The sequence below is a fragment of the Elaeis guineensis genome, chromosome 2 (assembly GCF_000442705.2).
Source record: "Elaeis guineensis isolate ETL-2024a chromosome 2, EG11, whole genome shotgun sequence".
NCBI classification, from domain to species: Eukaryota; Viridiplantae; Streptophyta; class Magnoliopsida; order Arecales; family Arecaceae; genus Elaeis; species Elaeis guineensis.
In genome coordinates, this window is record NC_025994.2 from 5580063 (window position 1) to 5606661 (window position 26599).

The following is a 26599-nucleotide window of genomic DNA, read 5'->3' on the forward strand; positions in this document are numbered from 1 at the left end:
TCTAGAGGCTCAACACATTTATTTCAAGTGACGACAATATTAGTCCAAAAAATTTTTTGAGATAAAATATGGAGATAAGATTTCTTGATCGGTAAAAATCAGATCAAAAAATAAATACAGAGATAAGATCTCTTGATCGTTAAAAATCAGACTAAAAAGTAGATGAGGAGATAACATCTTCTAGCCGATAAAAATGGGCCAAAAGATAAGTATGGAGACAAGATCTCCTGATCGATAAAAATCAGACTAAAAAATAAGTGAGGGAATAAGATCTTCTGATCGATAAAAATTGGATCAAAAGACGAACACGGAGATAAGATCTCTTAGTCTGTAAAAATTAGATCAAAAAATAAGTATGGCGATAAGATCTCATGGCTGATGAAAACCAAACCAAAAAGTAAGTGAAAAGATAAGATCTTCTGATCGGTAAAAACTAGACTAAAAAATATATATATAGATAAGATCTTCTGATCGACAAAAATCAGATCAAAAGATAAATATGAAGATAAGATCTTCTAATCGATAAAAATCGGATCAAAAAGCAGATGAGATAAGATATTCAGATCGGTAAAAAAATCAGATCAAATGGCAAATATGAAGATAAGATCTCCTGACTGATGAAAATTGGGCCAAAAAGTAAGTATGGAGATAAGATCTCCTGACTGATAAAAATCAGATCAAAAGATAAATATGGAGATAAAATCTCTTGACCAGTGAAAATCGGGTCAAAAAATAAGTGTGGAGATAAGATCTTGTGGTCGATAAAAATCGGATTAAAAGATAAATATGAAGATAAGATCTCTTGACCGATAAAAATTTGATTAAAAAATAAATGTGGAGATAAGATCTCCTAGTCGATGAAAACCGAACCAAAAAGTAAGTATGGAAATAAAATCTTCTGATCGATAAAAATCAGGTCAAAAGGTTAATATGAACATAAGATCTTCTAACTGATAAAAATTGGACTAAAAAGCAAGTATGAAGATAAGATCTCCTGATCAGTAAAAATCAAGTCAAAAAAAATACGAAGATTAGATCTTCTGACCAGCAAAAATTGAACCAAAAAGCAAGTGTGGTGATAAGATCTCCTAGTCGATAAAAAATCAGGCCAAAAGATAGGTAAGGAGGTAAGATCTCCTGATCAGTAAAAATTGGACCAAAAAGCAAATATAAAGATAAGATCTTCTGACTAGTAAAAATCGGACTAAAAAATAAGTATGGAGATAAGATCTCTTAGTCGGTAAAAATTGGATCAAAAAATAAATACGGAGATAAGATTTTCTAATCGATGAAAACCGGATCAAAAGAGTAAGACGGAGATAAGATCTTCTGACTGATAAAATCCTGTCTCAATAGCAAATATCTTCCAAACAGATAAAAATCGGATCAAAAGATAAATATAGAGATAAGATCTCATGATCGGTGAAAATCAGGCTATAAAGTAAGTATGAAGATAAGATCTCCTGACCGGCAAAAACTGAGCCAAAAGGGCAAATACAGAGATAAGATCTCCTGAATGGTAAAATTCGGTCTCAATGGCAAATATTTTTTCAACTGATGAAAATCCAATTTACAAAATAAATCTGAAGATACTTCTACTTCCTAGTCCAATTAAAAAATTATCACCTCGGATATAGAAAGTGGGGGCAAAGTGTTGGTGCACTAAATCGATCTCCAACCATATGGCATCATCATATGAGATTAGAAAATTATCAATTTTGGAGCATTGATAGTGCCTTTGTTTCATAATTGATGGTGAGGTCAGCAAATTTTCATGATTGATGGTGAGGTCGGCTATTTGCTAACCTAAATCATGGTGCCATGCATGATCGAGACAATGGGTATCTCAGCTGATAGTAGCCTATCTTATTTTGATCTTCTTTCACCTCGGTCATTCACCAAGGTGGAATTGTCGATCTCCTTTACTTCACTCCGATTGTTCATTGAGGTGAACCGCTATATTGGTGATAACAGTCATCTCGCTATCATCCGCCATAACTAAATTCCAGTTGGCCACAATCTCATATACAGTTGGCAAAATCAGCCAGGCATGACTCCACTTTTAGCTCATATACCCAGTTATATGTCAGCTTACTTACAGATGGCTCTCTAACTGCCTAACAAACTCCTCTAATGGCCTAACAAACTCTGAAAATGATCTTTTCAACCCCTCTATAAATAGAGGGCTAGGGATCCTCCATCAGTAAATCTTGCTTTTTGAAATTGGAGAAACTTTGTCAGTAGGAAACTCGGTCAGAATCGTATTTTCTACCCAGTCCTTCTCCAGTTTTACTCGATTTTTCTTGCTCTCCCACTCTTTTCCATCCCTATTCTCAAGGCTCGAATTGACTTAAGCATCGGAGAGGTCAAGAAGAAAAAGATCTTCATCCGATTTCTTAACCGATTTTACAGATTGGAGGAGCTTCCATCGGATCACAACAATTGCCCGACCTCATTTGATCCGTCCTACTTCGAATTTTGAGCTTTACAGTAACAAAAATAATAATTTTATAAGAATAAATAACATTTATATTCTATAATAGCAATTAATATTTTTTATAAGATTAATAATTATATTTTTTTATAAAATATATTAATAATTAATATATTAATAAATATATTTATTATCTTTGTTATAATATATGATATGAAATATATTAAGGATAGTTCTGATATTATATGATAGCGATCTTAGATTTTCGTGAAGTACCAAATAAGTTATTCATGAACACCTGGAAATCTTTAATCACTTGAACATAACATAATAAATATGATGGTCTTAGATCATCGAGAATTATATTATTTTGAAATAAAAATCATTGGTGGTCTATACTTTCTTTAATTCTTTCCAATAAAATATGACAATCTTATTCTCATAAAAATATATATATTTTTGTTTTTATATTTTTAAAACTCTAATTCGATATAAGATATTTGTTTGGTTTTCAATTGACCCTCCCCGCGTTCCGTGAAACCAACGAATCCTTGGACCTTAGGTCTCTTGACGCAACGGCACGTCCGAATCAGACACGCTGTTCGCCAAGGCCGTCTTTCAAACCTTGGCGGTGGCAGACCACTTTTACACGTGCGAAGGGTTTAAAGGGTTTTATTCCGCTTCAACACAGAACCATCGACCACAACCAGTACCAAAGTGGCGTTCCCACCGCTCATCGGTGAAACCCTAATCCTCTATTTCGCCATGCCTTCGAAACCCCAACGCCCGAACTCGGTGTAATCATCTGTTCTCCCATGGCGGCCGACGTAGAGCCCGAACCCTTGAATCCATGCTGCGCGGAGGCAAGTTCCAGAACCCTTCTCGAGCCCGATTTTTGAATCTCTTATGTTTCTGATCCATGGTGATAATTTCCGTGCGGTGTTTCTCTGTTTCAGATCAAGAAGCGGTATCAGAAGTTGGAAGAGAAGAGGAATGCTCTCCGGCAAGCCGTGAAGCTCCTCGAGAACGAAGCGAATAAGCTCTTGAACGAGAATAAGAATCTCAAGAAGGGTAAGGCTAAGAATCACAGATTCGATCGTGGATTCTCCCTCTCCCATAGGCATTATTTGCTGCATTGTTATTTTCTCGACCGATTTGTTGATCCCTGCATTTCGTAGTTCATGGTTGAAGGTTAATTTATTAGTTGAATCAAATCGGGAGAAATGACAAATTTAGATAGCTACCATAAATAAATTTTTCTTAAGATTCCGAGTATCTAAATTGTTTTTGAAATGATACCGTTATGACATATTCTTACCCCTTTGCTTCGAACTCATCATGAAGTCTACGGTTTAGAGTTCGTGCTGCATATTGGTTTCTGGTTAAGGAGACGAAAGCCCTAAGCAGCGGCATGGTATTTGATAACTTTTTTTTTCCCGCAAGATATTAAGAGATTGTCCAACATTTTAGTGGGCTAGGCACAAACGCAATAATGGGATAGTACGTTAAAAACTCTTAGACAAGCAAAGGACTTCTCTAATGCCTTGGTTGGGAGAAAAGAATAGGAGAGAAGAGAAAAGGATAGGGGAGAAAGTTAATATTTTCTCTTGGTTGGGAGTTCTTTCACCAAAGAAAAGGAAAGAAATAGAGGGAATACAAACCCCCTCAAATCACAATTTTTTTCTTTTCCAAATTGAGTGGATTTGGATAGCAAAGAATTGTGAGTTTAATGAATTTTTTATAATTTTCATCTTATCTGTAGGGTTTATTTTAAGCCTCCCACCCAAGGTTCGTGTACTCGGTATCGGAGCCTGTGTCGGTCTGCTGGCTGTATGGCTCGGTACAGATTTGTATTGGATCAAACTGACGTGAATCGATAGGATAGAGAAGGGAGAGGGAGAAGAAAGAGAGGAAGAGAGGGGGGAGAAGGAGAGGAAGAGAGGGGGAGGGAGAGGGAGAGGAAGAGAGGGCTTTCGGCGGCTGTCGGATGCTATTTGGGATCTTGCTGAGTGTTGATACGTGCGAAGGGAGGGAAGGAGAGAGAGTGGGAGAGCTTACCGGCTCATCGGGGGCCCTCAGAGGCCTTCGGATGGGCGGCAATGCAGTCGTGAGCTCTTCGACGACCGGCGAGGCAGCACGGAGGGAGCAGAGGGCGGCTGAGGGCCGCGGAGGATGGCAGATTTGAAATAAGGGTTCATCTCTGTTTTGATTTTTATTTTTGATTTTGAGTGGGCGAAGTAGGCAACGCTGTTGCCGACATCACTTTTTTTTAAAAAAATTTAGATGAAGTCGGCAAATGGTTTGCCGACTTCAACTTATTTTTTTTTAAAAAATAAAAATTCACGAAGTTGGCAATTGGGTTGTTGACTTTATGCGTTAAAATCTAAAAAAAAAAATCCGAAACAGAGGCGAACTCTTGTTTCAAAAATAAAAAAGGGCAGAGGCCCTCCTCCGACTTGACCGACCTCAGGCCCCTCGGCATGGGCTTGTCGGTTGTTGAAGATGTCATGGCGGTGGCGTCGTCCATCCGGAGGCCTTTGATGGCCTCCGGAGGCTCGATAAGGACCTCCTACTTTCTCTTCTTCCCTCTCTCTGCGCTTACCGACCTTGGCAAGACGTCGGATGGCCTCCGACAGCAAGACGTCGGATGGCCTCCGACAGCTGTCGGAGGCCCTCTCTTCCTCTCTCTCTCTTTCTCTCCCCCCTCTCTTTTTCTCTTTTTCTTCTCCCTCCCTTCAAGAATTGTTTTGGATACCAAAACCATCCCGATTTTCTGCAGGTCCGGCTCGGTATGGGGTGTACCGGACATTTCGAATCGATTTTCAAAACTACGTTCCCACCTGATTGAGACTGGAAGCTGCCTTCCACTCGATTGAGACTCCTATAGACGGGAAAAATCAACAAAAACACAAGGAAAGATGGAAAAAAACAAAATATAAGACCTTTTCCCACTTTCATTATTATTATTTTTTATTTTCACTTCTAAATTTTGGAAATTTGTGGGGAAGGAGAGCACTTGAGGGAGATGGAGGGGTTCCTTGGTTCTGGAGGATGGAATACAGAGGGAAAATCAGTGGAAAACATAAAAAAATCCAAGAAAACAAAAGAAAGATGGAAAAAAAAAATCAAAAGTTGAGATCTTTTACCACTTAGATAATTTTCTTTTCGCTTCTCTTTTTCATAGATTTGTGGGGAAGGAGAGCACTCGAGGGAGATGGAGGGGTTTCTTGGGTTCCTTTTTGTTATTTTTCATAAATGGGTATTGTATGTATTATGTTCAAGGGTATAACAGTAAAAGAAGGTTGTAACATTTTTTTCTTTTCCTTTCTTCTTTGCTTCTAACCAAGAAAGAAAGAAATTATTATTTTTTTCTTTTTTTAAACTCCCAACCAAGATGAAAGAAATACACTTCCTTTCTTTTCTTTTCTCTCCTTATTAATATTTTCTTTTCTTCCCCAAACTCCCAACCAAGATGTAAGATTAAGCAAACTAAGAAAGGGAGTAATATGACTTTTGGCTTATAAATTTGTAAGGTTGTGACAGAGGGAGTTCATAATTCATAGAAAGCAGGTTTGATTATTCTCCCTTGTTAAGGAGGATTGGTAACTAAAGACTAAAGTGGAGTGATTGCCTTGAATATGTTTGGTGTTTCATGGAGCCCATAATGCCACTGTGGTATATTCTACTTAGGATTCAGCTAAAAGTTTTATTTAGGTGGAGATCACCCCAAGGTATCTTCCTTTGCCTTCTATTTGTTTTCCTCTGTCTTCATTTTCATCTCATCTGAACTCATTGTTCTATATTGCCCTAGCACAACCATCACCCCAGGTTTCAGGACTCTCGTCATGTCCCCCTACAGTCATCACCTTAAAATCACATCTTATAACAATTTTTTGTTTTATTTTTTCTTTTAGGGAAACCCTTATATTATCATTTTCTTAAAGTGATTTTTTTTGATTGTATGAGTAAACATGTGTTATCATGATCTGGTTTCTGTTCTCATAGGAATTTTCGATAATTGTCCTTTAGGTTATTATGTCTTGAGGTCCTCTGAACTCAGATGAGAATTGTAATGCAGTTTATGAAGATGAGCGGGCACGAGCAGGGCGAGAGAAAGAAGCAAAAGAAAAGGAGTGCACTATTAGAAGTCAGTTGGAGAAAGAAATACATGACCTGAAGGCTGAGATATCCTCTTGTCAGAAAAGTGGAAGTTCAAGAAGTGAGGATAGCAATGAGAGTGGGCTGATTCGCATTTTGGAGGCAGAGGGAGAAGTAGAAAGACTCAAAGAACTTTTAGAAAAAGAGAAAAAGCGAAGTAATTCTGAGAAGAAGAAGGCTGAAGTGGAGAAGAAAAAAGCTGCAGAAGCATGGAAGTTAGTGGAAGTGGAGAAAAGCAAGGTAGAAGAAGTAAAGAAGCATGCAGAGATTGCGAGGAACGAAGCAGATGAATACAGGCTTTGCCTTGAAAAACTAAAGATGGAAGCTAATGAAGCAAGAGAGAAGTTGATTGCAGAGATCTCCAAAGCAGATGATGCAAATAAAAAGGCTGAAGCAGAGAAGCAGCAGATAAACAGAGAAAGGAAACGTGCTGATCTGGAGAGGACAAAGGCAGAAGAACAGAGAAGGCTTATGGAAGTAGAAAGGAAAAAGGCAATGGATGAAAAATACAGGGCAGATAATTTGTCCCAGAGGCTGGAGAAGGAGAAGCAAAGGAGTGAAGAATTACAGAGGAAAGTCGAGGAGATTTTATCTTCTGGAAGAGATGTAAGGGGTTGTTCATGTTTTGGAGATGAAAGACATAATGGTGGAACAAACATCAAAACTGCAGATGTCAAGCTTCTAAGAGAGCAACTCAAGCTGAAAAAGAAGCAAGTAAAGCATGCCAAAAGAATGAATAAACTAGAGAAAGCAGAGAATAAGTTTATAAGGAAAGAGCTTTATCTCTTAAAACAGGATTTCATGCAAATGTCTTGCCGCTTTAATGTCCTTTATGACTTACTGTCTTGCAGCATGGAAGGTACAGATAGCCTGGCAAAGGTTTGTATCTAATATCTTTATTTGTCATATGCACTACCTGAACAATGACAATTTTGCCTATTTAAAGGTAATCTTAGCATTTAGTTGCCATAAGCAATTGCTTGTGTCATGTTATCTTGTTCGTTTGTCGGTGTCAAATTCACAGGAATATTATGGATGCATAGATCTGCACAATTAAATTATGAAAGCTACTCGTCTATGCAAAAATATGATCATGTGATGGAGAACATGAAATGAACAAGATTCTCTTATTAATCAGGCATGCTTCTAGATCTTCTTTTATAATGCCAAAGAATATTTCATAGGAAATGATAGTTTTGCAAATTTAGGACACATTGTCAGCCTGCATGAAGATAATGAAAGTATATTTGCTAATATATAATATTTACGTTTTACTAATATAATAGGTGTGATGAATTTCTTTAAACTTTGCATTCATCTGGACAGTTGTTTTCTTTTTTTTTTTTTTTAATTTTTTTATTTTTAAATTAAATGATAAAAACCGATCACATAAGCTCAGTTTTCCAAACTTTGATCTTAGTTACCCATGAGAACAGCCATGATAGTTGTTAACTCATTTTCTCAAGAGTAGCACATCAGGAGATTGAGATAATTCATTTGTGAGAGTGCAGCATCTCAGTGATGCATCTTTTGCCTTTTTAAGGAAAGCTTGAGAGTATCTATGTGGCATTGTCATAAAATTCTTCAATAAGCCTGATTAGTCACGTGTAGGTGCATGAGATGTTTTGCCACCAAGACTATAGTCCAGCATTACAACTCAAGCTCCTTACCGCCTGCCACACCCATATCCATGCTGTATCCAGACTCTGGCTACAAATGCATTTTATAATTTTATCTCTTTCTCATTTTGCTCGAAATTTTTATTAAATTTCTATTAACAAAATGATTTTGTGATCGTTTTTCTGTTTTATTAACTTTCAAGGACTCATGAACTTGTTATGCAGAATGATGAATCTCCAGAGCTATGGGGCTGCAACTTGCAGAACAACCTTTTGGGTTCCCAACCATGCAATATTAAGTCACAAAGTGAATTTAGGTTGCCAGAGACATGCTATACAAATTCAATTAATTACCCTTGTTCTGCAAGCGAATGCCCTCGCCTTCAATTATCTAGAGGAAGCTGTACCAGACCAACCTCAGGTATTAGTTCTGAATTGGAGCCTCCAGTTGGAGGTTCTGTCAGAATCAAGTCACCAAGTTCTGCCGTATGTTCCACTGCAACATCTTTTTCTGATAGCAAGTTCATGGGCTCACAGGGAAAGGATGCCTTTTTTGCCACTGCATCAACCGAAGTAGCAGGGAAGAGCTCCAATCAGAGATCATCCATTCTGAGACCGTCTGATGGAGTGGCTAAAACTAGGCAAACAGAAAATATTGGGGTGGTGGCAGAGAATAACAATAGAGCTTCTGTCGAAAGAAATGCGATAAATGCATGCCTGAATTCATCTGCAGTGAGTGTTGTGGATCAGGCATCTAATGGTCGCAGGAAAAAAAGAAGGCTCCAACATGCTCTAGAATCTGTTGCATGGTTGTATTCTGAGGATGGTCAGTTGTATTTGAAGATAGGAGAGAAACTATCTGAGTTAAAATATCTTTTGAGCAGAAAAGCTAATATACCTTCAGGCTCCAAAAATTCTGGGATTTCAGAGTACTTGGATGACAGAAAGGGATTTTGTGCCAAAAATCATAATGATCGCAGTAAAAAATCCTTCAAACACAGTAGTGACAAAATGCTACGTAAGCGACGGAAACCTGATGTACGATATTTTAATCAAAATAACATTCAGAAACAGGCAGAAAAGTATGAAGCAGAAGACAGTAGGATTCCATGCTTCCTTCCTGAAATGGCTAAACCTTTCCAGATGAAAGAAAATGCTGTATGCGGGGAAGAGCCATCTAATGCTGTTAGCAGTGAGCGAGCTGATTTAATTTCATTTGAGAAGATGATACGTGGGGATTATATGAAGCTACTTGATCTGGATAGTGATGATGAAAGAAGGTATAAAGCTGCAATAGAGATGCCTCTTTCACCCACTTTGCCTGAAATTAAGTCTGCTAGCCTCAAACGGTGTGTACCAGATGACTATCATTTTCTGGTAGAGGGAAATTTGGAGAGTTTTGAGACTGAAAGAAGTAATGCCCTGCAATCCCATACCTTTGATGTCATTGATTTGGAGATTAGTTCCAACACTGCAAAACAGAAAGCCCTTCATTTTCAGGAACTGTCATTGAATGATAATCCAGTCTTAAGCCATTCGTCTGAAGAAGTAAGAATTAATGGTACAATTGTAACAGATGGTGATTTCAAGCAACATGAGATGCTGTGTAATGCTGAGCATAATTCTTCCTTTCATGGAAATGATAGTAAAATGGATGTTGAACTGACACATAATGGCAGAAATGCAGGTGACACAGTGCAGAAGGCTAGTGATGCACTACCTACCATGGAGCTAAAGGACCATGGGGAGTTCAAGCACGTTGTCCATGGCCTTTTATGTCCTAATGCCATTTCTGATTCAAAGGTATCTAAGGAAGTATTGTCAGGAGGGTCTGACAAGTCATTGCTTTCAGGAAGCACAAACTGTAGCTTTTCAAAATTCACATTGCATTCTCAGCAATTATGTGAGAATTGGTATATGCATAATTCTATTCCAAAGATACATAATTTAACAAGGGAATTAGTGAATGTACCAAATGGAACCTGTGGACTGACTCATGCCACAGTTACAACTTCCACAGAAAACCATATTGAAGGCAAAGGAGAAAAACATGATGGTGCAGTTGTTTCTCAAAGTGGTGAAATGATTGGTAAGCCTAATGCAAATATTTTCTCACCCATTTTTTAATTTGTGCTTGGGTTGTTTGTTAATTTGTGCTTGGGGTTTTTTCCTTTTAAAACAGATAAAAGTTCTGAAGCTGAGAAATACGAGCAAAATTGTAATTTACTGGTCTCAGAATGTGCTGCAAAGACAGAAGCTTCTAAATCAATGCCTGTGTCCACCATCAGGAAGATCAATGATCTATGTGGAGACAGTGATGGACTTGAAGTGGAGAAAATTCCCAAGTATTTTGTTGTGTTCTCAAATATGGATGATTCCAGCAAAACAAGGATATCACAATATAGCAAGACTGTTATATCTCAAGGTTGCATGGACACCCAAGTGCTTCGTGCTATAGCTATGGAATCAGAACTTTTGCCTAAGTAAGTGATTTAATAACATTATTCTTTTGGAGGTCCTTGGAGGTTTAGTTTGTCAGTGTTGTAAAAACAATACATGTTAGAGTAGTATGACTAAAACTTGTTTTATTTAGTTGTTTGGTTGTAAGAATGAAGAGGGGTAATGGAGGAGTGAGGTGATAGTCTGGCCTTCTTTTGATATGTCAGGATGTGACTGAGAGATGTAGATCTGGTCTCTAAGAAGGGTGAGATTTTATTTTAGAAGAAACAATTTTTGAGAAAAAACATGGCTCCCTACATTTGTCATACTTTTCTTTTTCTTAAATCAAAACTTGGTTTAGCTAAAATCTGATTTGGATCTCCTCAAACATATGTGTTTGCAAAACCTTAAAATTTAGATATGTGAAGTCTTTTTTTCCATAAAACTTAGAAACTTAAGAGCCCCAATCTTTTTAAATCTTGGACATTAGTTAATTATTTGTTTTTCTTATGGAAAAGTTTTTTGTTTTTAAATAAATTGGCTTGAGAATCTACATATACTTAAGAAGAATTTATTCTTGTTGTTTCAGAGAGAAGGCTGTTGTTTTCTTTTCATTATTATTGTGCAATATTTCTGGTTCGCTGTCAGCAAATTCAAGATGCACCAGGAGTGGAGAATTTCTACTACCTTCCTGTTCTTTTGCAGAAGAGATTAATAAAGGTTTCACCTGACTTCTCATTTCATGTTGTTTGAGTCTTGGAAACTTCTATTACTTCTATAGCATGAGTTCATCAAATTTCATGTTGATTTGTTTCAATTAAATCATTACAAATGCTTGTCCTGAATATGTATTTTACAAATTCTTCAGTGTCATGAGCTATATTGTGTTCCATGTCCCTTCCTGCAGTATAACACCTTTTCATGCATCTTCTTCATCAATTGCATATTTTTGTCCTACGACTTCTTTTTTGGTGGTATTTTTGTCCTAGAACTGCAACATTATTATTTAAGGAATGAGCCATCTGTAGCTTGTCACCTTTTCCTATCTTCATTGTTTACTTTATGCTATCCAACAGGAGAACAAGGTCTTATCCCAACTTTTAGTCGCATGAAATGCTGTGTATATCAAGTGAAATTAGGTTAACTATTCAAAGAGATCAACAAAAGGAGCAGCTAGTAAAGGATATATGGACATCTAATGAAGGTCATCATACAAGTTCATTGTCCAATATGGCACTCCTTTGTAGTGTATATGTGTATTTCTTTGGACAATTGTAGGACTTAAATTTATTTAAGAAATTTGCAGTATGAAAATGGTGCAAGGGCTTAGTTAACTAGAAATTGATTGCAGCATTTTGAGGGCTGTGGATCCATTAACTGAGGTGCAATTAAAAAAAAAAAATTGTTGACAAAGGCAAGAGGAAAATTAGAACTGTTCCTTGTAGCAGGCAATTATGGAAGGCCGTTATTTTTTTTTTCATCTCCATGTTTAGTCGACAGTGTCAGCTCAGTGGTTGTGCATAGAACCTTGTTATTTTCTTGAGTAAATGCTGTAGCACTATTATATGCAATCTTGCAGTTATTTTTATGCCGTTAACACACTTGAAAGAACTAACTTGTGGTCTTCTTGCAGTGTTATCAAATGGGGAGGCAAGATGGTTAATTCTAGAAATATGCCAACTGAACATCCTTGTTGAGCTAATTGAAGATTTTCTCATTAACAGAAAAGTTTTGTTGTACACTGACAGACCGCACGAGCCTTTGTCGGCATGCTTCTCATCACAGGAATTTCATCAATTAAATGGGAGTGATCTTTGTGTGTCTACTAAAGATGCGACAGTTGATCAGATTATTGCTGGTTGTGTCATATTTGCATCTATTTCTGCCACAGTAGATCGCATTGGTATTGTTCTGGAGTTTTCTTACAGAATCCTTCGAATATGTAGAAATGATACTTCCTGGATTCTATTGGCACTACATGTTTTTGCTTGTGTATGTGGCGAGAAGTTTTTAAATCTGGACGAGTATAGGTTGGTTGTAAATGCTGTAAGATTAGTGGTTTCACTAGTTGAGCATGGGAATGAATGTGCTTGTTCTGCTTCTTCCTGTCTCCATTCAACACAACATATGTCTATCTTTCCTCCCTGTGAGCAATGCCCATTTGCTTTGGATGAATTTTGTATGAATAATTTTGCTTGTTCGCTTCTGGATGAGCTACAATTTTATGCTTTGGCTGGTAATATCAATCATCTAGATGGAGAAAAATCAACTGCTTCAATCGGCACATCCCATTCATGCTCTGATGATGGAGGGACAGTCAGTACAACCAAAGTCAGTGGACTGAAGACTGAGTGCATTGGATCTTGCATTATATACAAGTTTGGAAAGCTCTCTGCTGATCGGTCTGATTGTTTTCCTGAGAGCTCTTTTTGCTACTTCACAGATATAGTTTCTTTGGTGGAGCTGATTGGGTGCTACATGGTATGAACTTTATCTTATGGTTAGCTCTTTTCCTTTCTGGTCTATTTCCTAGGATGAATTGCACACCCCTCCCCCTCCAAAAAGTAGGAAATGAAAGAATATGTACATGCACACTTGCATATCAACATGCACATGCTAATAAGGAAGACCCCAACTTTCCGGTACACATAAACAACTTGAGAACACGGTACTAACCATGCTATTCCGTACCGACCCAAACAGACCAGTATACCCCGTACCATACTGTACCGGTGGGGAATCGGTTCGGTTTAGGCTGGTTTTTCGAAAAATGGCCTGAACCGGTCGGTTCGGTACGGTATCGGTCCGAATTGTCTGATACCATGCGGTACGGTGCGGTATGGTGCGGTGCAGTACCGGTTCGGTTTGATTTTTTTTTTTGGCCGTTGGGTGGTATTTTTTTTTGAATTTTTATTGTCTGTACGGTACAGTATAGTATCATACCGACTAGAAACCGATAGTGGTACTGGTTCCTGAAACCTTGGTACTAACCCTGTTATGTGGTTGCACTAGGATATGCTTGTCTAGCTCTTTAGCATTCAACATTCAATCTGAGCTAATGGAGATGTTGCATAAATAGAACAGATCATGTACCAGCTGGTGTTTTATTTTATCTTATTTTAAATTTAAATTTAGGGTTTTAATGCAAATACTCAGACATGGGCTGTCAAGTTGTCCTTGACTTCTTCAAAGCTTGAACTGCTGAAAATAACTTTTCAACAAGTTATTTCTGCATATTATTTAAATTTTCTGCATTAAACATGATGTAGATATCTGATTGAAGTTGCTGGTTCCTATTTCTTTGCTTATGTCTGGTAAATAACTTTATTCTGACTTATTCCTTTGTTGTGTTTGTTGCCTAGAGATGGGAGTGGACGTGCAACAAAATTGTGTCTCGTATTGTAAATATGCTGGAGTTCTGCAAGTCTGAGGAGTTTTTAGCTGCTCTTTTTGTATTACTAGGCCAGCTGGGAAGGTATGTCTTAGTTTTGCAGGACCTGGCTTTCTAGATTTTAAATTGATTTATGTTATACTTTACATATGTTGTTCACCTGTTTGCATATTCAAGAGAAAGAGTGATGAATAATGTAAATGCCAATTGTCCGTATTTACATGGTTCCTACCTGGGTTATGTTTGTAGAAAAGAAACTAGAGGTGGGAAAAGAAAATGAGGGTTTTCATTACAATCCCTTCCAGTGCTACTGTTTCCTTCTTCCCTCTATTCTTGCATTAATATCAACAGATTTCTGTTCTTTAGTTCATAGTTTTCCCTCTACTATGGTTTGGGAAGTAGGTTTAATGTGCATCTACATGCCTAAAGACTGGAAGGGAAGATGGGTGGGAGAGGGATAGGGGTGGTAATTATCATGGACTTGCATTCCAAAATCTTTAGTTGTTAGGAGGACTGGCTTAGGCTAAGAAACCCATCTGCCATTCCTTTTGTTAGTCAATGTGGGACTATGACAATCTCTTTACCCAATCTCACGACACCCTCTTCAATCTTCATGGTTTGCTCCACCAGAGAGGAGGGCCTACAGGCTCTACTCGACCCTTTAGGGTCCTGCTCGATCTTGGTATCCCCCTGTGACAGGTCCACATGGCTAATCGATATTGCGACGCACAATGGGCCTGGCTCTGATACCAATTATCATGGACTCACAATCTAAAGGTTTAAGTTGTTGGGAGGAGGTCCAGCCCAAGCTAGGCACCCATTTTATTAGTTAGAGTAGGACTATGACATAATCTTGACCTAAACTTGTTTGTCTGACCTAAGGTAACCTGGACGACTGACCTAACCTGGACTCTACCTGCCGAACCTGAGCCCTTGGATTCGTGGGTCCAGTAGTATAAGCTGACCCTGACCCACCAGCGGGTTGATCGGGTTTGGATCAAAAGTCCTTAAACCGTTGTGCCATGGGAATATAGATAGAAAATTTCTCTTAAGTATATAATAGTTTCAAAGAAGAGTGATATGAACTGCAGGTTTGGCTATCTTTTTCCTTCTAAAAATTTTATCCCCATGTGAACATCATAGTTTGACTGTTAGCTGTCCAAAAAGGTGAAAAATAGTTGGACTATTTTCTCTTAAACATATAATAAATAGTTTTTATTGGTGTGGTCAGCTGTCCAAAGCAGCTTTTAAAAAAAGCAACAAAAAATGGACAGGATATTTTTGACTATCCATATGGATTAGGTCCAAGACAGCTGGATTGACACCCTTGGACATGTTTGGATGTGGCACTTCTAACCTGCTCACGGGTCAAGAGGTGTTTGTGTCAGGCCCATAGTGACCAGATATATGAGCTTGACCTAGCCATTTTCCGCTCCTAGGGATGGAGGATAAGGCTTGTGCTCGTTGACTAAATAATTTAGTTGTATATATTCTTAGGGGCATAAATGCTGCCCAGCATTTCACCTGATTTTTGATGCGGGAACACCAAATGTTTCATCAGATTGAAAAATGTTGTTTCTTGTTTTTATTGCTTTAGTTTATTGCCAATTGGTGTTCAATCTCTTTTTTCTTAGCTTGCTTTATGTTAAAGTTATGATGCTTTGGAATTTTGCAGTCTTAAATGCTCATTCCATTCATTTCTGTTTGGCAGATTTGGCATCGATGATGGTGGCTATCAGCAGACTGGAGTTGCAGAGCTGAGATGTAGTTTGTCCAGGATTCTAGAAGCAAGCATTACAGAAAAAAGGAGTATGCCCACTCAATTTTCAGCTGTTGGTGCTTTGCTAAATCTTCTTCCATTCAATTTTGAAGAAATTGTTGGACACCGAGAACTTCCACAAGATGCTAGTGAATATGGTTATGTTATGCAAGTAAAGAAGTGGTTTTCTCATCTAAGCATGGAACAACAAGCAATGTCATTTAATCTCTTTAGATAAAGCTAATGAGGAGGGAAGATGATTTTTTCTTTCTATATTGATTATGCAAACAATTGGTCACACCATGTTGGTCTCCATCACCAATGCGTGATCCTTAATTTGGACCAGCATCCCTTCTTGCCCTTGGACATGCTGAAAATTATTTGTGGAACTTATTGCAGTAGTTCGAATCTCTGCTTTCATTGAGATTATACTTGCTACTTCATCATTCTGATGGGATCTCAGTTGATTAATTGGTATAAATCAAAGTTCTACTGGTTTCTGTTCAGGGGGCACTCAACTGCAGGATCAATCAAGTTCTTATGGCATGGGTGTCGGGGCCTGGTGAAGATTGTGCTTATTTGGATACGATATTGGTTGAAGGAATTTTCTTTCAGTACCATACAAAACATTTCTAAGCCAACATTTGTCTCTTGGAGTGCATTTTACCTCCACTGCTCTCCCCTAGACTCAAGGCACTGATAAGTCTTGCGGAAGCTAAACATCGTAGAAGTTCAAATAAATTTTGCTGCATCAAATCATGTTTGGTTACACTGCATGAGAGGCGAAGATGTCATTTTGAACTTGTGAGTTTGACTTTGACAGGAGTAAATCTGGAGAGATGTATTCTGGACTACTCTGGATGCTGTTCTGTGTTTTGCATTATGATGAATAGCAAATTCTGCAGTGCTATTTGGTTGTTGAATCAGCCACCAGCAATTCTGTAGCTTGAACTAGCTTAATTCTTTAAGAAAACCAACTAAAGTCTTTTGTTTTCTATTCTAAAGATCTGCATTCTTCAGAAAATGACTTGCATGGTTATGGTCATGGTTATGGTCTTGTGTTGGTTTTTGCAACTATTTGCAGAGTGCTGTACTAGCTGCAATATTCTGCTTGTGTTGCCAGTTTGCCGATGTAACTTCAACACACGAATGATTTCTCTGTGGTGTCGTGAAGGGCATTGGGCCATCCTTTTGGTTTACGTCTTTTATCCATGGATGATGGAATTGGTTTGGAGATTTGGAATTTTATTTTCAATTTTATTTTCTTAGTGGGTGGTCTCGAAACTCTGAGCATGCTGTTCTCATTATTTTTATTGGCTTTATTCTGACTCTTTTGTTGTTATCCTTTTTATTTTTTTGGGTAAAATAGGGAGCAAACTGCTGCATTGATATATAATAGTGGCAGTCACAACATCATTAACACGGAAACCAATCCCAAGGAAAACAGAATTACAAGCCTACGGCGACATAGATAACTGCAGTTTCCAACGTGGATGATATATAACAAAAATGCTTACTTTACAGACAGCTATAAAGCTGCGGATTGGGTGGCTGATTATGATTTAACGGGTGATTTCTTCTTGCATACCACAGATATTGTCTCCACTGGTTTTGCTCATGTATTGGCTGCAGATGCAGATCCTTGTTAATTTTTCATTTCTAATGATTTCACTGTACTCGAGCTTCTTGCAGTGTGCTAGTCAAACTGATGAATAATATGGTTCCTAGCTGCAGTTTCAGCTCTGTAGTCCGCTGTAAGTTGTTCAGATGTTAGTTTTTGCTTATGTTCAGGCTATTATTGCTAACAATCTTTTGCTGTCTCTCTTTCCACTGTTTTCTCTATCCCTTCGCTGTTGCATCGGTTAAAGGTTCCAGAGGATCTTCTTGCGGCATTCTCAATATTTTGGCCTATAGTACCTCCTGAAATTTTTTATCTATTTACTCTTATTTCAGGCTTGGTATCAAGTATCAACTTTATTGGATTATTCTCATTTGTTATATCTTCCTCCTCTGTTTGTTAGGTAGAGAAATTTTTTGTGCACCGCCTGTAGTATAGAAAATATGACATTGAGTGTACTATTTTGTCCTATTGGATCACGTAGCCATCGCTTTCCAATGTGCATTTAATATCTACAGTTTCATCTTGGAAGCTTTGACGTTAACCCATGTTTGTGTCATCGAGTTCTGAGAGGAGTATTGAACTGCTGGAGGGTCGAAGCTGTAGTCGAATCCTATGATTCGGTTCCTACTCATCTCTCCGGTGGTTCTTGAGCCATCCATCGAGGTCAAGGAAGGATTAAGAGGATGGATCCTCGCCGTACCGTGATACGAGATACTCCGTATAATCTGTCTATACAGTTTAGAAATTCATTAGTTCATATATATTAGTATATATAAAAACTTAACAAATAATGTTTTAAGCTGTTACCGTAATTTGTTGAGATCGAAAATCTAAGTAATCATCAATCCTCCTAGACTAGTATGTGGCCTCCTATATTTACGGCTGTCTTGGTGCACGACCTAACTGATATGTCTATAATAAATAAATAATAAAATAAAATTAATTAATATATATATAATTAATTTAATATGAAATTAATTTAAATATAAAATCTTTATCAATCTATCGATCACAATATATATGCCAACGGAGCTACCAATGTGCTTGATCGGATGCTGCTAGATAGATCGATTCTGTTGTACCCTCTGTCGCCTACCAGAGTACTCTTTAGCATTCCACTGATCGCAGAGGGCTTCCCATATGTCCGTCTGCATCCAGTGATTTGTGTAAGACTTTGAGTCTGATGATGACTTGAAAGTAGAGTGCTCTATGATGGACCGTCGAAGACTGTACAACCCATTCTAGAACCTCTATGTGGCCATCTCCTCGAAGGTCGGACGGCTAGCCTCCTCGTCCTGAGAAGTTTTGAATCAATAGTACCCCTACAAGTAGAAGCAATCATGTATGAATAAATAGAATACAAACTTATCGTGAATTTAAAAATTAAACATCTTTGACTTATCAGGAATATCTCTTAAGTTGCATCATGAGCGCTTGATGGCCAAATAGAGAACTCATTCATTGGCCCTGGCATCAATCATCGGATGATGCCAGTAACCACACGAGGTACCCCAGGCTCTGTAAATATGCTGCAAAATTTATTTTGAACAATAAATATTATACTCTAAAATGGCTAAAATTTAAACATATTCGTGAAGATATATAGTACTTACGTGTGGCTGAATGTGGACGAGCTCTTTATCCTTTGACTGAATCGGAGGTGCCATGAATCGGATGGATTCTCTATCACACTGCTGACTTTGAGAGTTGGACGCTGCTCCATGTGAATGTGGGGTCACTACACTGCTGACTTTGAGAGTTGGACGCTGCTCCATGTGAATGTGGGGTCACTGGTGACCCCACGTCGTCTGAATCTGAGAGTATCAAGATATTATAAAGAATATTATATTAGATAATAAAAGATAAAATAATATAAAAAAGAATATTTAAAGTATTAAAATTTATGATATGATATGTGTGCTGCAGAACCATACGAGCTGGCTAGATGAAAGCTCTCTCCTCATCTGTGATGGCTTCAGCATCGGAAAGCCATGTACCGTAGATCAAGGACAACGTTAAAGAAGTTATATATGTTTATAAAATCTAATTGAGTATATATGAATAAAGTCGAGTATATATATATTCATAAAATATAATCTTCGGCATCCATCAGCTTCGAGACATCATATGGATAGAAGAAAAAGAGGCCATAGCAATTTATGGAGCCAGTTCCTTCAATATCCATTTAGTTTGAATTATAATTAGGAAAAATAAGAAGGCAACTATAAGAATATAGGGGCATTAAAGTCAATTCGACTTCCACCACATCTGATACCATCCATTTAAAATGATGCAAGACAAGTATTTAGATATTTGGTACCCTTCGGATGTTTAGTATCCTTCAGATGGGTGGCAATGAAAGATAAGTATTGAAAATGAGTTAAAGGTCCAGAAGTTCATCACAACCAAGGAGCACTACTCATCGACTTCTTCAGATGTTTGGTACTCTTTGGATTTTTCATCTGATTCTTCCTCTTCTTCTACTTCTTCCTCTACTTCCTCTTCTTCACCTTCTTGGATAGGATGCTTCTTAAAAATAAACTCAATATGATCTACCTCCTTATGTTGGTCATCATGTAAGAGAATTTTTAGAGCATCTAATTCTGTATCTATTAAATGCTGATGAACTCCTAATGTTTCATCATCCTAAAAGTATTTTGGTAAATGAGGCTTTTCTTCTTCTTTGAGCTCGTAATGAACAGTTAGAGACTTAACCTTATATATAGCCTACCAATTTTTCTTTCCTCTCTTTTTTGATGGAAAAGGAGTATAATACACTTGAACAGCTTGTCAGGCTAACACAAAGAGGTCATTGACATATGCTTTTGATCTATATTTGATTTCAATAAGTTCGTACCATAGATTAACCTTCATATAATTATCGGTATCAAACTATCGACACTTAAACAAAATGATACTATTATCTCTAAGATAAGTCAACTTGATCACTTCTTCGAGGATTTCATAGTGTCGAGGGCCGAATCTAGGGTCTAAAAATCCAATCGTTAAGCTATTCCGACTTTCATCGGAGTAGATGAGCGGATCAGAGCCGGTCCGACAGTGGTTCAACCTCGAAATCCTACCATCGAAGGCAGTAGGACTACTCTCGTCGGAGAGCTTCCCAAAGTGGTTCCACCTCTCCAGAATAATATTAATTTAAATAATATTATTAGTAATATTATTAAGATTAATAATAATATTATTAATATTATTAAAATTAATAATAATATTATTAAAATTAATATTATTATTAAATTAATTTTAAATTTAAATATTTAAAATTTAGAAAGATGGGAATGGGGTGTGGCGACGGTGACGGAGCCATCGCGATCACCATTGCTAATACTCATAGTGCAACGGTGGCGTGGGTCCAGTGACGCAGTGCTTCGGTGGCTCGTGCTCTGGTGGTTGGGCACTCTGAAAGAGGGAGGTGGGGCCGTAGGTTTGGTTCGACAAGGGGAGGGGCGGGGGAAGAAGGGGGAGACGGTGAGGGGTCTGACCTAGCAAGGGGAGGGGTGGGGGGAGAAGGAGGAGACCACTGCTGGTTCGGTCCGATAAGTGCAGGGGCGAGGGGAGAAGGGGGAGGCGATGGTGGGTCCGATCTGGCAAGGAGAGGGGCAGGGAGAGAATGGAGAGGCAGCAGGGGTTCCAATCCGGTTAGAGGAGGCAATGGGGGGATAATGGAGAGGCGGCAGGGGGATAACGGAGAGGCAGCTGGGGGTTCGATCCAGCAAGAAAAGCGATCAGGGGAGAAGGGGGAGGCGTGCGGGTGCACGGGAAGAAGGGGGAGGTTGCTTCGGGAAGAAGGGGTGAGCTCGAAAAGCTGGGGGAGCCCGGATCTGAGGTGGCTCTGGCTGTGTGGGGGCTAGGGGGAGGAGTTCCAGGGCAAAATGAGGACTGAAGGCGGGGGAGGAGAGAGGAGAAGGCGACCGATGGAATCGAGCCCATCGCGGACTTGGAGATATTTAGAGCATTATTATTAGTGACGACTAAGTTGCGTTGCTAAAGTTGTCGCTAACAATGATTTAATTTTATAGCGGCAGCTTTCCATCGCTAATAATACAAAACGCCATCGTTAATAAATCTGTAGAGTGGAGGAAAAATCTGGAGAAAAAAATTTAGGATTATTAGCGACAGTAAATTACCATTGCTAATAAGATAAATCTGTTGCTAATAATCTTAAAAATAAATTAAAAAAATAAAATTACTTGATTATTAGAGACGATAAAATACCGTCACTGATAAGATAACCTCGTTGCTAATAATCTTAGAGTCATATTAAAAAAGTTACTTGATTATTAGCGATGGTAAAATACTGTTGCTAATATGGTAACTCTATCACTAATAATCTTAAAATCAAATTAAAAAAAATAAAATTATTTTTTATTAGAGATATAATTTACCGTCACTAAAAGTTAAAATTGTCATTACTAATATATTTTTTTTACGATAGTAAATTTGTTGATCATCATTTGCTGTCGATAAAAATTATTATTAACAATGATAAAATTATCGTCGTTAGTATTTATTAATAAAAAAATATTTTTTTGATAGTGCAGATTTGTAGGAGATAATGGATATTGATTGGTTCTAGATATAGTGTGAAGAGACCGGCGATAATGACATTCTCGAATTGAGGCTATCCGTAAGTCTCTTAAAGGTTCTACTTTTATCTTGTACGTAAATCTGCCCCTTAACTCCATAGACACTTGGCAAATGTTAGAAAACCAATTTTTTGTCTAGTTTTATAAATTGAGCAAGAAATTTTCATTGCTTATTTAACTAGATTGACTCAACAATTTGGTGAATCGGTCAAGAAATATATGATGATATTCAAAAGGGCAATAAATAGGGGTTATGTATCACCAAGGGAGGTCAAAGTATGTTAAAATTGTACAAAACAACCTCCACTTAGGACTAGAAAAGAAATTTGCAGGTTAAGAGTTATTTGACCTATTTTAATTAACCATGCTAGTTATTAATTATGAAACTAGTTTAAGAGAAGAGGACCAAAGGAAAACATCTAAAAAGATCTATGTGAGGGATCTGAATTATGAAATTTCAGCTGTTGATGTCGATTTAGAAATCATATCTATCGGTGTAGAAGATATTGAAGTAGATGTTGCCAAAATTTTAACTAGTAAATCTTATATTTGTAGAGAACTTAGCAGGCCAAATGTTTAAGTTTAGTCAGAAAAAAATTATTTGACATCATCCAAGGATGATATTAAATATCCATTTGATATTTCTAAAATTGAGCAAATATTTAATCACCTATCAAAAGTTGGATAAATGAAGCTACCTAAAGGCCATAAAATTCTCTCTTCCGAAGAGCCAAAGGGTAAAAGATATTGCAAAGAGCATAATTGGTGGAGCCATAACACTAATAATTGTATAGTGTTTTAATACCATCCAAAAAGCTATTATTGAAGGGAGACTTAATTTTTTTTAAGAAAGATAAAGATATAATGTTACTTGATGGTGACCCATTTCCTAATATGGTCGTTAATATAATGACCGCAGGCTTGTCAATGATCTAAAGTAATATGAAAAGAAGATTGACGGTTGTTGAATCCTAGCTAGACCAAGATCCAAACTTGATTTGTGGAAGCAAAGTTTAAAGACCTACAACATTAGAATTTGTTGCATATTAAAGTACCATTTAGATTTTGTAGAGGAATTTTTTGATTTAAAGTTATGGTTTATTATATCTATTCAAAACTTATTCATAATATAAAATATACTCATTTCAAATAGATCATGATATTTTATATTTTGATAATTAATTATTTTATAAAAAATCAATCATATTCTTTTTAATAAAAAACAGAAAAGTAAATAACTTCATTTTATTTTTTGAAAAATTTTATTTAAAATATTTATAATAATCTCAATATATTTTTATAATTGTATATCCATTTTTCAAAGTCTTTTAAAATAGATAATTTATGATTTTTTATTCATATTATAATTAAAATATAATATATAATCAATTTTATTAAATTTCTCTCTAATAAAAATAAGTATTAGAGATTCCTTTTTCACGAGAACAAATAAAAGATATTATGCACCATTCTATATTAATAAAGTATCAATCATACACCTTTTATTAATTAATAAATATGAATTTTTTTAATTCATGTGTACACAATAATAAATAATTATCGGCACATAAATATAAATATATGTAGATATAATAAATCTGTTTTTTTTTTTTTTTTATCAATATATATAATAAAACTGCGCGCAGCAACTACTGTAAATATGTGTGCGCGAAAACGCTTGACCTTGTGTGAAACATGCATGCAACAGGGTGCGACAGCCGTCACGTGCTGTTTAAGAGTACGGCGGCACCTTAAGTGCTGCATTCTTTTATTATTCAATTATTTCAAATCTCAGAGGCCTACAGAGCAGCTCGTGAGCCTGTTTACGTCCACTTTATTTAGTAGTTTACCAGCTCCAAGGAGTCTAATATGCTTGAAACCTCGCTTGCATGGGCGAACGCAGGACCTCAAGGGCAGAAGGTAACCTTGTAGTTGGTCCCCCCGGGGCAAGTGAAGGTGCTGGTCTGGTCGTCCTTGGGGTAACTGTACGCATCCGGGCATCTCTCCTTAAAGAACCTGGAATAGTTGGTCGGTCCGCAGCTCCCGGAGTTGCAGCAATACTCATTAGTCTTGAAGACGGTGCACGGGTTGTTGCAACCGCCGGGAGCTTTGAGCTCGTTGGGGCACTGCCCGACGATGTCGGCCGTGCACCGGATCCCCCTGCTGCAGCCCGAGGTCGGGCTGAAGTCCATCGGCACGTTGAAGCCGTCGACGAGGGAGATGTCGATGAAGTCGAGGTTCTGGAACTGGTTGAGGGCGAACTCGGCGAGGGTGTTGGGCGGGCTGCCGTAGGCCGTGCAGGCAAGTTTACCACCGCAGTCACCGGTCTGGCAGTGCCCGTTGCCGTTGCCGTCGAACGAACAGCCGGTGCGAGCCCTGACGCGGCCACCGGTAGTGCCGGGGTTGACGTTGATGGGCCAGGACTGGCCGCGGTCGAGCTGGCGACCACCGCCGGGGACCATCTTGGGCCTTGTTCACATGCATTTCTCACTGAAAAAGAGCTCGACCTAATTGTGGCTTTATGTCTCTATTCAAGTTGGAGTTTATGAGTGCTAACACGGACGTTCTCATATCTACACCTATCATCATGAGCTGTACTTCTCTTGCGTGAGGAGTCAGCATCCTTGTGCTGATCAATGTCTAGGTTGCTGGTGCCAATTTTCTTCCATGGATGTGTCCCATACGCTCAATCTGACGATGGTGTCCTTGGATGATGGTCCAAGGTCGGCCTGCTAAGAAAACTGATCGAGTAAATTATGGCGGCCTTCGAGCGCAAGAAATTATTAACCTCGCTGGCTTGTCCGCAGATAAAACAGAATTTAGCAATGCTGCATTCATGAATGAACGAGTCTTCTACCCCCTTGCCGTATGGTTATCCTTTTTCATAATGGCTTTGCAAGGACTTTCGGGCAAAAAAGTAGATCAAGTGTGGAAAAGTCTTCTTGGGATTAGTCTCGTATTCCCTCCCGCTTTTCTCGTGATTCTGTTGGAGTCTTCGGCACCCAACAACGGGTCCAGAATTGGAGATTCAAAAATATCGTTATTGTTGGAAAATCTTCCATGCGTCACCTTCCAAATTCAATACGCATGGCTAAGTCGATCTCCGAAAAGGTCACATGCCCCAGTTATTAGGATGATGATGACAACACTTCTGCCGTAGGATAAGGGTGGCCTTGCTTCATCAAGGCCACGTGGAAGGTTTTCTAACATATTCCACAGCGAAGCGGACAGTTGCCAACCTAAAGACAAAGTCAAGGAGAGCAAGAGTTTATCTTCAATTGAGAGACCTTAGGATATCTGCTTTTATCCGAGAATTCTTCTCTCTCTGCTATTTTTTTTTTTTGTTTTCAATTGGAAGGTTGGATTAACCACCCGATTAGTTTATCAAGGAAAATGTTGTAGCACTCTGCCAAAACAGGAAAAGCTTCCCAAGGAGTAGGCTATATAGGGATAATTGAGATCTCCTTAGACTGTAGATTAATTAAATATATGTTTCTGCTTACAAAGAATTGATCAGTTGTAAAACTATTGAAAGAGTCTTGAGGAATGCTGATCTCAATAATAATAGCACGCTCCAAGATATTGAAAAGGTCTCAAATTACTAAAAAAATTATCATAACTAGTATATTTCATACTATATTTAATAGACTGAAGAATAATTAAAAAGAATACAGGGTCACATATATAATATACTTGTGTGAAATGCCATCTCAGGTCATGCTTACATTTCCAACTCAAAATGAGCTGAAAAAGCATCAAAGCAAGTTTTTAATCTCAAACATGAGTAAAAAGTGAATATTCCACATATTTTTGTAAAAGAAACAAAAGCTCGAGATACTCTTGATGTCATATAATGTTGCCGCAAGAATGTTGATGTGGATCGCCTCCATGGACTTGCAAGTTAACAGACAAAGGGTGAAGGCTCTCTAGATTGGCTATAGTCAAGCGATCCAATCTTTAAGTTCGCAAAGATTTATAGATTGAAAATGAAGAAGAAAAAAAAAAATTAATAATTGAGAGGCAGAATCTCCCTCAGCCAAGTTGATTTTTGATTCATTACCTTTTCTTAAGTAGACGTATTTATAGCTGGAATCTGAATCTTCTAGAATTGCATTCTAACAAACTCGAAATTATTCTATATATAATAGACTACTGACATGGCGCAATAACCCTAGGGATATGTCGCAACAACTTGGCATACAGTGGGACTAGGCACATCTTTGAGGTACTGGAAGTTAAGCTGCTCCTTCTACGGGGAAGCTTTGCTTTGTCATCTAGGTGGTGGAGCTGAGCTTGGAGGAGATCAACCTTAGGGGTTGAATGATTTTGCTTTGTTGGGTCTGTTCTCCATAGCCAACTGAGGAGATTGCGATGTGCTAGACAACATGGGCCATGTGCTGGACAAATACTTATATGCTACATCAAACTGATTATTAATTGCTACAATACTGACCCCCTTACTTCTGACCTAGAAGTGTTGTCTTCATTCAATCGAAGAAAGTATGTAATGTCCAAGTGCTCTGAGATAAGTCTTCCTGGCCGAATGTTTCCAAATCTGTGTAAATCTAGGTACA

At 37.9% G+C, this 26599-nt stretch overlaps 3 protein-coding genes across 3 annotated transcripts in view; 1 reads left to right on the forward strand and 2 right to left on the reverse strand.

Annotated features, from left to right (window-relative positions):
* LOC140855550 (uncharacterized) overlaps nt 1–26599 on the reverse strand; it is a 100080-nt gene that overhangs the window by 52496 nt on the left and 20985 nt on the right. The gene's annotated exons all lie outside the window — the stretch shown is intronic.
* Nucleotides 3119–16797, forward strand: LOC105033190 (uncharacterized). Its single transcript, XM_073251506.1, has 9 exons — nt 3119–3297; nt 3391–3505; nt 6513–7471; nt 8437–10300; nt 10394–10694; nt 11240–11370; nt 12284–13131; nt 14013–14125; nt 15753–16797. Exons 1-9 carry the CDS (start codon nt 3250–3252, stop codon nt 16036–16038), a joined length of 4665 nt encoding a protein of 1554 aa, XP_073107607.1. The 5' UTR covers nt 3119–3249; the 3' UTR covers nt 16039–16797.
* On the reverse strand, nt 23752–24502 carry LOC140855551 (thaumatin-like protein). The gene has a single exon (XM_073251508.1). It carries the CDS (start codon nt 24485–24487, stop codon nt 23933–23935), a length of 555 nt encoding a protein of 184 aa, XP_073107609.1. The 5' UTR covers nt 24488–24502; the 3' UTR covers nt 23752–23932.